Here is a 14664-nt window from a genome sequence, read left to right as displayed (position 1 = left end):
CAACATGTGGGCACTAAATTTTATATTTTGAGCTATTCATTTAAACAGCTAGCAATCACTGTCAATAAAAACTTTGATGTCCTCTAGGTTTGATCGAATTCATCTGCACTCTCACATAACCTATGTAGCAAGCCCGTAGCAGGTAATGAAGTATTTTCTCACTACAGCTTTTGCACATTGTCCATATGTGATTCTCTTGCTAAATGATGCTTGAAAAAGTCAGATTTCCAAATATCACTCCATTTCTTCCCACTTGCAAATTCTCCAGCAACTTTTGCATCACCACAATACACACAGGTAACACCAGTTTCTGTATTGTACATAAATATTTCCCCTGAACCCTCCCCCAGGTGACTGACGGTGGTGAACTCAGTGATGGCAATGCCAATGAATATGAAGGGAAGGGCAGTAGTCTGTCTCATTGGAGTCTGGCACATTTGTGATGTGAAAGCTACTTGTTGCCCAGGGCAAAGGTGTTTGATATCATTATGTACCCAGAGAGAGTGGGACAAAACATGTTCTCACGGGTAGAAAGTCCAGAACAAGAGGGGGTGGAACAAGCAACAGACACAAAATGCTGGGGGAACTCAGCAGGCCAGGCAGCATCTATGGAAAAGAGTACTAATGCTGAGTTCCTCCAGCAATTTGTGTGTGTTGCTCGGATTTCCAGCATCTGCAGATTTTCTCTGGTTTGTGACTGGAGGCAGAACAAAGGTGATTTTCACAACAGCTGATGTAAAAGATTTTGTTCCCTTTCTCCGAGTTCCCGATCCTTGCATTTAGACAGCTGGAGCTCAGCTCTGTCTGAGAGACCCATCGGTTCCCATTCCCTCATCAGCCGGAAGCTCCCCGGGGCCCGTGTACGGATGGTGGGGCTGAGAGAGAGGGAAGAGAGCAGGACTGTCCCGGGATTGCGGGTCACGGAGTCCGGAGTCACAGCAACTACCCGAAGTCGGTGTTGGAAACGCCGCCCGGTGAGACCCCCAACCCGGAGACCCCTTCTCACCTCAACCGATCATCCGGGGCCTTTTGTGCCCCGCGCGCTGGTGAGCTCGAGCTTGGTCGGTTTAACGGCTGGGCTACTAATCACGTGACCAGCCCCTCCCCCACCGCTGTCAGCAGAGCATTCATGCGCTGCTCTATTCCCATTGGTGCGAAGCGATGTCAATCACTGCTTCCAACCAATAGCGGAGGCGGACCAGCCGGGAGGGCGTTACCCCCGATGACACCGTCTCCCGAACTTTCCGTCACGGCGGGACAACCGTCAAAGTAAATGTCCGCTTTCTGATTTATTTCCATTTCCCTCCGAGGGAAGTTGGGGCGTTTGTGAAGCGTCTCCTGCGGCCGGAGTCTGATGTGTCGCTGAGAGGTAGGAGGAGACCGCTCGGCCCGTCGGTTTGATGCCGGTTCCCCGGGGAGGGAGAGGATGAAGACGGTGAGAGAGGGGGCGGACAGGATGTTTGTCCCGGTGGGGACAGGAGGGGCTCATCTGTGGAAATGTCTGAGCCCACGGTGGTGGCGATTCACCACATTGGGGGGCAAACACCGGCAGACTGTTGCCCTGCAAGCGGGGCCAATGGTCCGGGCAAAGTGACAATTATTTGTGTTTTGTTGAGACTGTACCGGGAATATGGTGTAAAATCCCGCTCCCCACACTAACACGGGTCACACAGACCAAAGAACAAACTGCCGGAGGAACTCAGTGGGTCGGGCAGCATCTGTGGAGGGAAATGGACCGTCAACATTTCGGGCCGAGACCCTCCCTCTGGACTGAGAGTGGACGGGAAATAGTCCGAGAAAAGAGGTGAGGGGTGGGGATGGGGCAAGAGCTGGGGAGTGAGAGGTGGATCCAGGTGAGGGGGAGGTGGGAAGGTGGAAATAGTGACGGGGGTGGGAGGTGAGTGGTTGGGGCAACACGGGGCTGCAGAAGATGGAAATTAATTCCATAGAGGATTAACAAAGAGGTTAGAGAGTATTTGTTATGGAGAGTGCAATGAAGATTCACCAGACTGATCCCTGGAGTGGTGGGGTCATCGCATGAAGAAAGATCAAATGTGATAACCCTTTCATTTGGAGAATCGAGGACTGAGAGATGAACACATTGAAATGCACAACATCATTACTGGCTGAACCAGGGATCCCAGTCTCTGAAAAAGGGGGTGGACTGTCCAGGACTGAGATGAGGGGAAATGTCTCCACTCCGAGGGTGGTGAATGTCTGTAAATCCCCACCACAGATGGTGGTGAAGACTCAGTGATCGTCCTCACATAAAACAGAGGCCGGCAGATGTGTGGAGACCAGAGAGATCGAGGAAATGAGGATCGGGCAGAAACATGTGGCTGAGATGGGAGAGCAGCCTTCATCTTGTTGATGGTTAGAGGGGCTGAATGGCCACCTCCTCCTGTTTCTCACCTGATGTTTCAGTGTTCCTGTCCAGTGAGGCTGGAGGAATGTGAATAGAAATTAGTGTTTATAAACATGGACAGATTTAAATGAAACCTGCACATTACCGTTTTGGGTCTGAATTGTGTGTTGGACCGGGATGGGAATCGAGCCCGTGACTCTGTGACCTGGGGGTGGAGGGAAAGGGACAGGGAAGATCTGGAGGAAGTAGTAAAAATGTATCTTGTGTAAATATGGAATGTGGGAAATGCAGCGGATGGGTCGGGCAGCGTGTGAGGGGCGAGGAGCAGAGTCATCGGTTCAGGTGGGAGACCCTCCACCCGTCACGCGATCCCATGTCCTGTTCACATTTTCCCGCAGATCTGCAGCATCTGCCGGTCACTGCTCTACGTGTCCGTGTAGCTTCATCTTTCGCCCGTTCAGACAAGGCAGTGAGATCCGGATCTGTCACGTCCTCTCGTTGTGGGTGGACAATGTTTTATTCTGCAATATTTTCAGCATGTTTCCATATAACCACATAACAATTACAGCACAGAAACAGGCCATCTTGGCCCTTCTAGTCTGTGCCGAATGCTTACTCTCAACAAGTCCCAGACCATAACCACTGGGCTGAGGCCTGGGACTAGGCCTCAACCAGTGTTTTTACCAGCTGAAGTGCAGCCAGTGTTTCTGAATGTCTGACCCATTCATGTGAAAATTAGCCTTTTCTATTTATCTGAGCTTCTCATAAATGTGTACAGTTTAGTTCAGCTTCACTCCAGAATTTCCAAAGCAACAACCCAGTCAGTCAAATAGTTCCACACAATTAAAATAGTTCACAGTATTACATTCTTAAAATGTTTATGTTGTACTACTTATATAATTTAACTATTTAATATGTATATTCTTATTTTAAATCACAATGGTTAAAATCTATTGTTATGAATTAGGTTCTATTGCTGCCGCAGAGACAACAAATTCCATGACATCTGCCGGTGCTATTAAACCTGATTCTGATAATTGGTCTGGGAGACCCACCACCGGTCACCTGATCCCATTTACCACAGATCGTAATGCGAGATTGAAGCCTTTTCTACTTATTTGCTTTCCTCAGAAATGACAACAGTTAAGTTTCCCTCTGTGGTTTCAAAGCAGAAGCTCAGTCTGTCTAATATTTTCACACAATTAAAATGGGGAATTTGTTTATTCTTATCACGCACTAAGCTACAGTGAAAATCTTGCCCGACCTACCATCCACACAGATCAATACATTACTACGGTACATTGAGCTGATCTACGACAAAACAATAACTGTAACAAAGCATTATGGCTGCAGAGAAAGTGCAGTGCAGATAGACATTTGGGGCAGGGTCACGTCGAGTTACATTGTGAGGTCGAGTTCATTCTATTGGACTGGAGACCATTAATTTGGCTGACAACTGCAGACAGGAAGCTGTCCATGAGCCTGGTGGTATGCGCTTTAAGGCTTTTGTATCTCTTCCCGGATGGGGGATTGGGTTTGCAGCAATAATGTCCAAAGTTGTGGGCATCTTTGAGTACACGGCCTGCTTTCCCGAGGCAGGGGAAGTGCAGGAAGAGTCCATAGAGGGGAGGCTTGTTTCTACGATGTTTCCAGATGAGACCAAAGTTCTCTGCAGTTCCTTGCAGTCATGGGCAGAGCTTTAGCCATACGAAGGCGTGAAGTATCGACAAGAAGCTCAGAGACCTCGCCCTTCTCCCTGCCTTGTGTAGCTGGATCCTGGACTTCCTGTCAGATGGCTGGCAGGTGGTAAGAGTGGGCTCCCTCACCTCTGTATCTCTGACCCTCAGCACACATGCCCCACAGGGTTGTCTCCTTGGTCCCCTCCTTTACTCTCTGTGCACCCATGACTTGTGTTGCCACCCACAGCGCCAATCTGTTAATTAAATTTGCTGATGACGCTACATTGATTGGCCTAATCCCAAATAATAACTTTCAGTTGATCAAATGCTTCCTGACAAGGCTCGGTCCAAACAAACTTTTCACCCTTCTTCAGGAGATTAGTCAGAGGAAGAGCGATATCAGCAAAGTTCTTACAGAACTAACGATAATATCCAACCATTCCCAGAAACCTTCTAAGAGCCTTCTTACCAGTCTGTCACAAAAACTGTGGGTCAACTGTCTAAGAAAAATAACAAGATGGCTTGAGTCGTAAAAATAGATTGAGGTGCTTTTATTTACAAAAATAGTGGAAAAAGAAAAACTTGGATGTCCACATCAAAACAAGAAATTTTTATAAAACTATATATATATATATACAGCTTGCAATTGTCACCTGTCTGGTTAACAGCCACCCTCAGACTAGACAAAAAAGAACTCAAAGCCTTGGTAACTCGAGGCTTATAACTGCTAAGCCAATCCCCCCAGACTAACCAAAAGCTAATTAACTCAATTATCTTCCATTTCACACAATCTGAAACTCTACCACCAGTTCTCACAATAAACACATAGACTTCATCATAGGATTCACCATTTCCCAGTTAAGTAACTTGTATAAACCCCAAAACTTTACCACAAGATGAGTAATTAGGTAACATAACCCTTGTCCCAGGTGAAGATGGTATCCTCCACCATCGGCACACCTGTGCAGGTTGCTGCTGCCTCTATATAAGGCAGCTCTATGCAGCAGCTCTGTTTCAGACCCAGTGACTGTGGAGGAGAGAAACGTCAGATTATCATGACACTTCGGCAAAACACTTATTGGAAAGATGAATATGAATAAATTGACCTGAGATAATAAAACTGTGACATAGTGTGTTTCTTTTTTTCATACCTATTACTGCTGGGGATGAGTGTAAAATTGTGACTGTTGATTTATTGTGACGTGTGCACTCACCACAATAACAGAGGGAATAATGTGTGTGGATGACCCTTTGAGTGTTTTACCGAGTGTGCCATGAGACGTCTGTAATCAGTGACGGGCCTTTGTCACACAGTCGGAATAGGAACTTCAGAAATGGCCTGGATTTTGCCTGCACAGGAGCCAACTTGCCTTGACCTACAACACAGCCAAGACAGATCACAGTGGCATGGCCAAATTCACTCTCAGCTAAGTCAACTGTAAGGTTGGCCCTGGAGAGCCTGTCAAACAGCTTTTCTACTACAGAGATATGCTCTTCCCAAGTGTCACTCCCTGTGACTAAGTCATCAATATAGGCATCTGTGTGTCCTAACCCTTGAATTACAGAATCCATCATTCTCTGGAATGTTCCTGGAGCATATTTCATTCCAAATGGTGAAACATTGTATTCATACAACCCAGAAGGTGTCACAAATGCAGAAATTTCTCTACCTCAGTCCGTCAATGGAACACACCAATACCCTTTCAACAGATCAATCTTTGTAAGAAATTACCTTTTCCAACCTTATCGATGCAATCATCCACCCTAGGGATAGGATAGGCATCTGTTTTTGTTACTGCATTTACCTTCCTATAATCAGTGCAAAATCTAACACTACCATCAGCTTTGGGCACAATAACGCAGGGTGAGCTCCAATCTGATGTTGAAGACCTAATAATACTATTTTCCAGCATATATTCAATTTCCTGCTCAGCCAATTTACACCTTTCTACATTCATGCGATATGGGTGTTGTTTAATCGGTTTGGCTTGACCAATATCTACGTCATGTACTGCGACCGTGGTTTACTTGGGAGCATCAGGAAATAAATCTTTAAACTTCTGAATTAATTCCTTCAGCTGTTGTTGTTGCTTTGGCTGCAGATGAGCCAACTTGTTGTCAATGTTTTCGAGAACAACTGAGTTCATTAGCCTAACCGGGACCATGTTTGGCTTGTGAAAAGTCTCAGACAAGTCAATTGTTTCATTCTCAGGGCTGTCAGATTTATACGTTTGACAACACTCACCGATGGTGCCTGCTTGTCTGAATAAGGCTTTATCATATTGATGTGTACCACCCATGTTAGTTTACGTCAGTCGTGTGTTTTAATACCATAATTCACATCATTAATTTGAGAGACTATTTCATACAGTCCATTGAATTTCGCTTGAAGTGGATTCGTCAACATTGGAGATAAGGCAAGCACATTATCCCTTACCTTGTATTTTCTTTTGTTTTGGTCCGCTTATCAAACCAACACTTCATTTTGCTTTGAGAAATCTTCAAGTTTTGTCTCGTTAGACGACAGGCTTGGTATAGTTTATTTTTGAACTTCAAAACATAGTCTAACAAGTTAACATGTACATCCCCATCAATCCACTGTTCCTTTAACAAGGTCAAAGGTCCCCTCACTCTATGACCAAATACAAGTTCAAATGGACTAAAGCCCAGTGACTCCTGTACCAACTCTCTTAAGCCTGATTTATACTTGTGCGTCAAGTGTACACCGTAGGCACTATGTACCCTATGCCGTACCCACGCTGTACCTTACGCCGTAGGGTGACGCGCACCTCCTCTAAAAAGTAACTCACGCGTCGTGGCGACGCAGACCGCAACAACTGTGATTGGTATGCTTGGTAGCATCGCATTTCTGGTTGCTTTTCTCTGCCATGTCTGTACACTGATGCAAAATAAATGGTTGGAGACAATGAACCAACTCGTCAAATCTACCTGCCGACATCCGAAAATATTGGAAATGCATTTCCTCATCCATGTCTCTCACGAAGAAGCTCAACAGTGTCAGAGAAACCCCACCGCCAACTTGCGTTTTGGTGGTGAAGTGCAGAGTGATGCAGACACAACTACGCATGCTCGCTACGGCGTAGGGCTACGCAAAAATTAAATCGGGCCTATGGTGTAGGATATGGCGTATCCCCAATGCACAAGTATAAATCAGCCTTTACAGTGAACAAAAGCAAATGTATTCCTTCATCCCAGTCTTTTCCATTTTCAACACAGTATGTCTTAATCATTGTTTTGAGGGTAGAATTAAATCTTTCTAAAGCCCCTTGTGATTCCGGATGGTACGCAGACGATGTAATTTGTTTAGTTCCCAGTTCATAAACTACCTGCTAGAATAATCCAGATGTAAAATTACTTCCTTGATCAGACTGGATTTCTTTAGGCAAACCAAATAAAGTAAAAAACTTGTTAAGAGCCTTCGCCACAGTTTTAGCTTTAATATTTCTGAGAGGTATTGCCTCTGGGAATCTGGATGCGGTATACATAATAGTTAGCAAATACTGATGGACAGCTTTAGTCTTTGGCAATGGGCCAACACAATCCACTATAAATTTGGAACAGGGTTCTCCGAATGCAGGTATAGGCTGGAGTGGGGTCACTGGGGTGACCTGATTAGGTTTACCCACAACTTGATAAGTGTGACAGGTTCTGCAAAAGGTCACAACATCTTTTCTCAAATTAGGCCAGTAAAATTCCTTTATAATCCTGTTTACAGTTTTATTCACTCCAAAATGGCCACCTAAGGGCATACTGTGAGCCAAAGTTAAAATTTCAGTCCAATAAAATTTAGGAACTACAACTTGGTGAACAATTGCCCATTCCTCACTCGCAGGTATAGCAGGTGGCCTCCACTTCCTCATTAACACTCCATCCTGGAGATAATACCCTACTGTCATTTTCTTAATTTCATCATCTGAGAGAGATGTTTCCTATAAAGCTTCAATCTCAGGGTCCCAGTTCTGTTCTGCTATAAACTCCTTCCTGGACAGGGATAAATCTTTCTCATCAGACTTGCTCCCTGAATCCTGTTGAAACAATGAAGGCAGAAAAGTCCCTGACAAGTCATCATAACCTGAATCCCAATTTTGGCTACCTTGGGTATCAGAATCGTGCTGCACAGAACCGTCTGCATTAGCAGACTTTTTCACCGTACTTCGAGTTACTGTGCAGGAAGGATAAATGTTAAAATCCATCTGTGGGTCGTCAGTGGTTGGCTTAGTTGTCGACTGCACTGCAGGAACAACATTATCATCTGCCAGGTCATTCCCTGACAGCAAAGTAACATCGTCCACCGGTAAACTGGAGCATAATCCAATCTTAACAGGTCCCGAAACCAACCCTGACTGTAAAGTTACCTTGTGCAATGGCACAGAAACAATGCTGCCCCCAATGCCTTTAATAAGATTTACCTCACCAATGTCAGTCTCATCACCAAACTTTAGAATGCTGTCTAATATAAGTGACTGAGAAGCCCTAGTATCTCAAAGAATTTTCACTGGTACCGGGGTTGACCCTTCCATTACTAATACAAACCCACCTGACATAAAGTGATCGAATCCCTTCTTAACTCAGTCAGACCTCTCAGTTCTTAACTGAGCCTCAACAGAATGTTCAGAACCCTGTGGGTTTATAGGTGCTTCAACATACTGATCACAGGCATGTGGGACTGCCTCCTTTTCCTTCTTCAGGACAGAACAATTAGCCGTCATATGACCAGCTTTCTTACAATAGTAACAAGAGAGACCAGAATATTTCTCCTTCAACTGCTTCTCTTCATCCTTACTCTTGTCACTAGTCCCAGCTTTAATTTCTGATTTACCCTGGTTATCCCTGCTACTCTTTTGGAAACTCTTACTCGGGGTAAACATAACCTTGTGGGTTAAAGCAAACTCATCTGCTAATCTAGCAGACTCCTGCAAAGTGGCAGCATCCTTTTCATCTAAATCTAAATCAAGGATGCAACTTTTGAATTCTTCAATTAAAACCAACTCTTTCAAGCTGTTAAAATCATCATTTACATTTTTATATGTGCACCAGCGGTCAAAACACACAAACTTCTCAGAAGCAAATTCCATATAACTCTGGTTCACAGGTTTCCTCGAATTTCTAAACTTTTGCCTGTATGCTTCTGGGACCAACTCGTAAGCCTTCAGCACAGCCTGTTTCACTATGTCATAATCAGCTGCTTCATCAACTGTCAAAGCAGAATAGGCTTGCTGAGCCTTCCCCTTAGTTACACTTTGTAAGAGAATAGGCCAACCCTCTTTTGGGCACTTTAAACTCTGAGCAACCTTATCAAAATGCTGAAAGTATTTATCAACCTCTGCATCGTCAAATGGAGGTACCAATTTAACATCCTGACTGCCCTCAAATTTATCACCAGAGTCTAATGCTAGACCCCTTTGCTGCAATCTCTCTATCTTTTCCAGTTCAAACAGCCACTGTCTTTCTGCTTCCTCCCTGTTTTTCTGCCTCTTCTCTCTGTTTTCCTGCCTCTCTAGCCTCAACCTGCCTCTGCCTTTCCACAGCCTCCATCTTGAATTTTTCTAACTTGTACGGGAGGCCAAGCTCACTAGGTTTACTTTCAGGAAACACCTCCAACTCCTCCACTTTAAACACACCCTCAGATACATAATGTTCAGCTATTATCCTCTGCATCTGTGACCTCCTCATTGTCGATTTCACCTTAGCAAGTTTTAACCATTTAACAATACTCAACAACTCAATACTTCTGGTGTCCTTCAGTGCCTTAGAGGTTGGCGCTTCCAGAAATCTATCAACATCCATTGCTGCTTATTTTCCACACACAAATAAATCAAAAGGGATTTCTCCAGTGAAATCGATAATTAATCAATACACCTCCAAATCTTTTCCTATCCCGGATGCAAGTCCCAATTTTGTCCCCGTAACACTTTAGAAATGAGTCAGCAGCAATAGACTACACCTAGAGTCTGTTTTTGATGTTAAATCCACTATCTTTATTAGTACCTACAAACAATATAGTAACTTAAGCAAGACAAACAAAAGTTAACAGTGTTATGTGTATAAATGTGGGTAAGTATAACTCCCAAACTACTGAGCTCAGGGGAAACAAGGCTTGGAGTCTTGAGATGGTAAGCTATGAAAGTTCAGTTCAACCACAGAATAGTTGAGGAGAGAGAGATATTTGTAATCCAGGGTAAATGTCGAGAGGAGGCAATAACGTTGAATTCCACAGCATCCATGGTGGTAAAACGAGAGAACAGTCGCTGTAGATTTTATCCATCGTTGTTCCAAATCCACATACAAATTATCACCGAAAGTGACTTTTCACAAGGGGTATCGTCTTCAAGTGAATTTCCACACTACACCCAGGCAAGGGTTAACACATAAGTGGTCTTCACAGGATACCCCAAATCCGATCCACTCCTATGGATCAAATGAGGTGACAACCACACATTCAATGTATGCTGAATCGATAATTAACCCACCTTTGTGGGCATAGGAAAGTTTGAAACAGTGACCTTTGGCCACTAGTTCCCTTGTTTCGAACCTTCCATTTTTCCTCCTTCATCTCCGTCTGACTCTGAGTGTCTGTGTCCTTGGTTAAAACTAAACAAGCTGTGAGTGATGTAAACAAGCTGCAAGTCAGACTGATTTCCATTCTTAATCTCTCTCTCTCTCAAAATGACAGTCCACAGCAAACGAAATCTAGGGATTCATAACAATGGCCATTCCCCATTGTGAACTGACTGGTGTGCCAGCAGTTTGGATGACTGAGTGAATCCTTTCCCACATTCTGAGCTGGTGAATGGCTTCTCCCCAGTGTGAACTCGCTGATGACTCTGTAGGTTGGATGACTGAGTGAATCTCTTCCCGCAGACTGAGCAGGTGAACGGCTTCTCCCCAGTGTGAACTCGCTGATGTTTCTGTAGGGTGGATAACTGAGTGAATCTTTTCCCACAGACTAAGCAGGTGAATGGTTTCTCCCCAGTGTGAACTCGCTGATGATTCTGTAGGGTGGATGGGTGAGTGAATCTCTTCCCACAAACTGAGCAGGTGAATGGCCTCTCCCCAGTGTGAACTCGCTGATGACTCTGCAGGAGGGATGACTGAGTGAATCTCTTCCCACAGACTGAGCAGGTGAACGGCTTCTCCCCAGTGTGACCTCGCTGATGTGCCACTAGGTTGGATGACTCAGTGAATCTCTTCTCAGAGACTGAGCAGGTGAACAGCATCTCTCCAGTGTGAACTCGCTGGTGAGCCATTAGCTTAGACGAGCAAGTGAATCCCTTCCCACAGTCTGAGCAGGTGAACGGCCACTCCCCACTGTGAACTGACTGGTGTGCCAGCAGTCTGGATGACTGAGTGAATCCTTTCCCACATTCTAAGCAGGTGAATGGCTTCTCCCCAGTGTGAACTCGCTGATGACTCTGTAGGTGGGATGACTGAGTGAATCTCTTCCCACAGTCTGAGCAGGTGAACGGCTTCTCCCCAGTGTGAACTCGCTGATGATTCTGCAGGCTGGATGAATCAGTGAATCTCTTCCCACATTCTGAGCAGGTGAATGGCTTCTCCCCAGTGTGAACTCGCTGATGACTCTGTAGGCTGGATAACCGAGTGAATCCCTTCCCACATTCTGAACAGGTGAACGGCTTCTCCCCAGTGTGAACTCGCTGATGACTCTGTAGGTTGGATGACTGAGTGAATCCCTTCCCACATTCTGAGCAGGTGAATGGCTTCTCCCCAGTGTGAACTCGCTGATGACTCTGTAGGTTGGATGACCCAGTGAATCTCTTCCCACAGACTGAGCAGGTGAATGGCTTCTCCCCAGTGTGGACTCGCTGATGTCTCTGTAGGCTGGATGACTCAGTGAATCTCTTCCCACAGACTGAGCAGGTGAACGGCTTCTCCCCAGTGTGAACTCGCTGATGTTTCTGTAGGCTGGATTGATCAGCTAATCTCTTCCCACAGACTGAGCAGGTGAACGGCTTCTCCCCAGTGTGAACTCGCTGATGTCTCTGTAGGGTGGATGAATTAGTGAATCTCTTCCCACAGACTGAGCAGGTGAACGGCTTCTCCCCAGTGTGAACTCGCTGATGACTCTGTAGGTTGGATGACTCATTGAATCTCTTCCCACAGACTGAGCAGGTGAATGGCTTCTCCCCAGTGTGAATTCGCTGATGTCTCTGTAGGGAGGATGAATCAGTGAATCTCTTCCCACAGACTGAGCAGGTGAACGGCTTCTCCCCAGTGTGAACCCGCTGGTGAGCCATTAGGTCAGATGACCGAGTGAATCCTTCCCCACAAATTCAGCAGATGACCAGCCTCTGCCCAGTGTGAGTTGCCTGGTGTGTCCACAGGTGGGATGACCGACTGAATCCCTTCTCACACACAGATCAGATGAATGGCCTTGTCTGGTGTGAACTTGTTGATGTACCTTCAATTGAGATAACCGAGTGAATCCACTCCCACTGTCTGAGCAGGTGAATGGCCTTTCCCCTGTGTAAAATGACGGGCGAGCCAGTCGGTCAGATGACCAAGTGAATCCCTCCCCACAGTCTGAGCAGGAAGGGTGGTTGATTGAAATCCTTGCTCCACTTCTCAAACATCTGGACAGAGACAGCAAAACTGGCGTGCCGTGTTTGAGATCCTAGCAGCTAAATTCCTTCTCGTTTTTAACCTGTAAAAAGATTTACAAAATCCATCACTGGGTTAGGACTAAATTTCAGATGAGATTACTTGAGTTGTCAAGGTTTGATCTGGTATCACACTGTTACAGTGAGGTTCAACCCAAGTTGGAGAGAGAAATCATCTTCTAACTGGGCACAGTGCTGGTATCTGGAATGACCATCAATTCCTTGATGCTGTTCCTGTCTCTATAAGAATGGGGCATTTCTGCCATCTCCAATTTGCTGCTTGGCTCAGTTTGACTCTCTCCATTGGTATTATTCCCTGTTCCTGCTGAGCAGCATGGTTGCCTGGCCCCACAGTAACTGAAACAGTATCAGGCAAATTGTCTTTCTTGTCAGGCACCTGGGATTTTCTTTTATGTATTATTAACTTAAAAGTGCCAGAGTTTTAACACCATATACAAAATTCCTGCTGAGATGAATGGTTGGTCCACACAGCTGTTAAAAGAACTTAGAGGGAATTTTTGTATTATTTCAGGTTCTTGTCACAGTCACAGAAAATTACAGCACAGAAACAGGCCCTTTGGACCATCTGGTTTGTGCTGAACTATTTAAACCACCCACTCCCATACCCCTACCATCCAGGTACCTATACAAACCTCTTAAATGTTGAAATTGAGCTCGCATGCACCACTTGTGCTGGCTGCTCATTCCACACCCGGATGACCGTCTGCGTGAAGAAGTTTCCCCTCATGTTCCCCTTAACGTTTCACCTTTTACCCATAACCCATGGTCTCTGGTTGTCGTCCCACCCCATCTCAGTGGTAAAAGCCAGCTTGCATTTACCCTATCTATACCCCTCATAATAGTGGTATACCTCCATCAAATCTCCCCTCAATCTTTTATGTTGCAAGGAATAAAGTCCTGACCTGTTCAATCTTTCCTAATAACCCAAGTCCTCCAGACCTGGCAACATCCTTGTGAATTTTCTCTGAACTCTTTCAACCTCTTTTACAACCTTCATGTAGGTAGGTGACCAAAACTGCACACAATACTCCAAATTAGGCCTCACCAATGTCTTCCACAAGTCAACATAACGTCTATCTATTGTTGTCAGTACTTTGGTTCATGAAGGCCAATGGGCCAAAGTCTTTCTTTCCGTCACATCCATGACACCATTTTCAATAGACAATAGGTGCAGGAGTAGGCCATTTGGCCCTTCAAGCCGGTACTGCCATTCACTGTGATCATGGCTGATCATCCACAATCAGTACCCCGTTCCTGCCTTCTCCCCATATCCCTTGACTCTGCTATCATTAAGAGATCTCTCCAACTCCTTCTTAAAAGCATTCAGAGAATTGGCCTCCACTGCATTCCACAGATCCACAACTCTCTGGCTGAAAAAGTTTTTCCTCAACTCCATGCTAAATGACCTACCCCTTATTCTCAAATTGTGGCCTCTGGTTCTGGACTCCCCCAATATCAGTGAATTAAAGACTTGTATTCCCAGATCCCTTTCTTCTACAACACTCCTCAGTGCCCTACCAGTCACTGTGAAAGACCTCCCTTGGTACGTCATACCAAAGTGCAACACCTCACACTTGTCTGCATTAAATTCCATTTTCCATTTCTCAAACCATTTTCCCAGTTGGTCCAGATTGCACAGCAGCCATGATAGTCTTCCTCATTGTTCACACCACCACCAATCTTGGTGTCATCCGCAAATTTGCTGATCATCCAGATTACTGATATAGATGACAAACAATAACAGATCCAGCACTGATCCCTGTGGCACACCACTAGTCACAGGCCTCCGGTCAGAGAGGCAACCATCTGCTACCACACACTGGCTTCTCCCAAAGACAGTGTCTCATCCAATTTACTGTCTCATCTTGAATGCTGAGTGACTGAACCTTCTTGACCAACCTCCCATATGAGACTTTGTCCAGTGCCTTGCTCAAGTCCATGTGGATAACATCCACTGCCT

At 45.3% G+C, this 14664-nt stretch overlaps 1 protein-coding gene across 1 annotated transcript in view; it reads right to left on the bottom strand.

The window, feature by feature from the left end:
• The window catches only part of LOC140208357 (uncharacterized), a 101790-nt gene that overhangs the window by 84010 nt on the left and 3116 nt on the right, over window positions 1–14664 (bottom strand). Inside the window, exon 2 of the mRNA XM_072276961.1 lies at window positions 11394–12727. Within this exon, the coding sequence (XP_072133062.1) occupies window positions 11394–12320 (927 nt within the window). The 5' untranslated portion in view covers window positions 12321–12727. The remainder of the gene's footprint in view (window positions 1–11393; window positions 12728–14664) is intronic.

Source organism: Mobula birostris, chromosome 13, assembly GCF_030028105.1.
Source record: "Mobula birostris isolate sMobBir1 chromosome 13, sMobBir1.hap1, whole genome shotgun sequence".
Lineage (NCBI taxonomy): Eukaryota > Metazoa > Chordata > Chondrichthyes > Myliobatiformes > Myliobatidae > Mobula > Mobula birostris.
The sequence above is the reverse complement of the archived record's forward strand: the minus strand, read 5'-3'. Positions and strand labels throughout refer to the sequence as shown.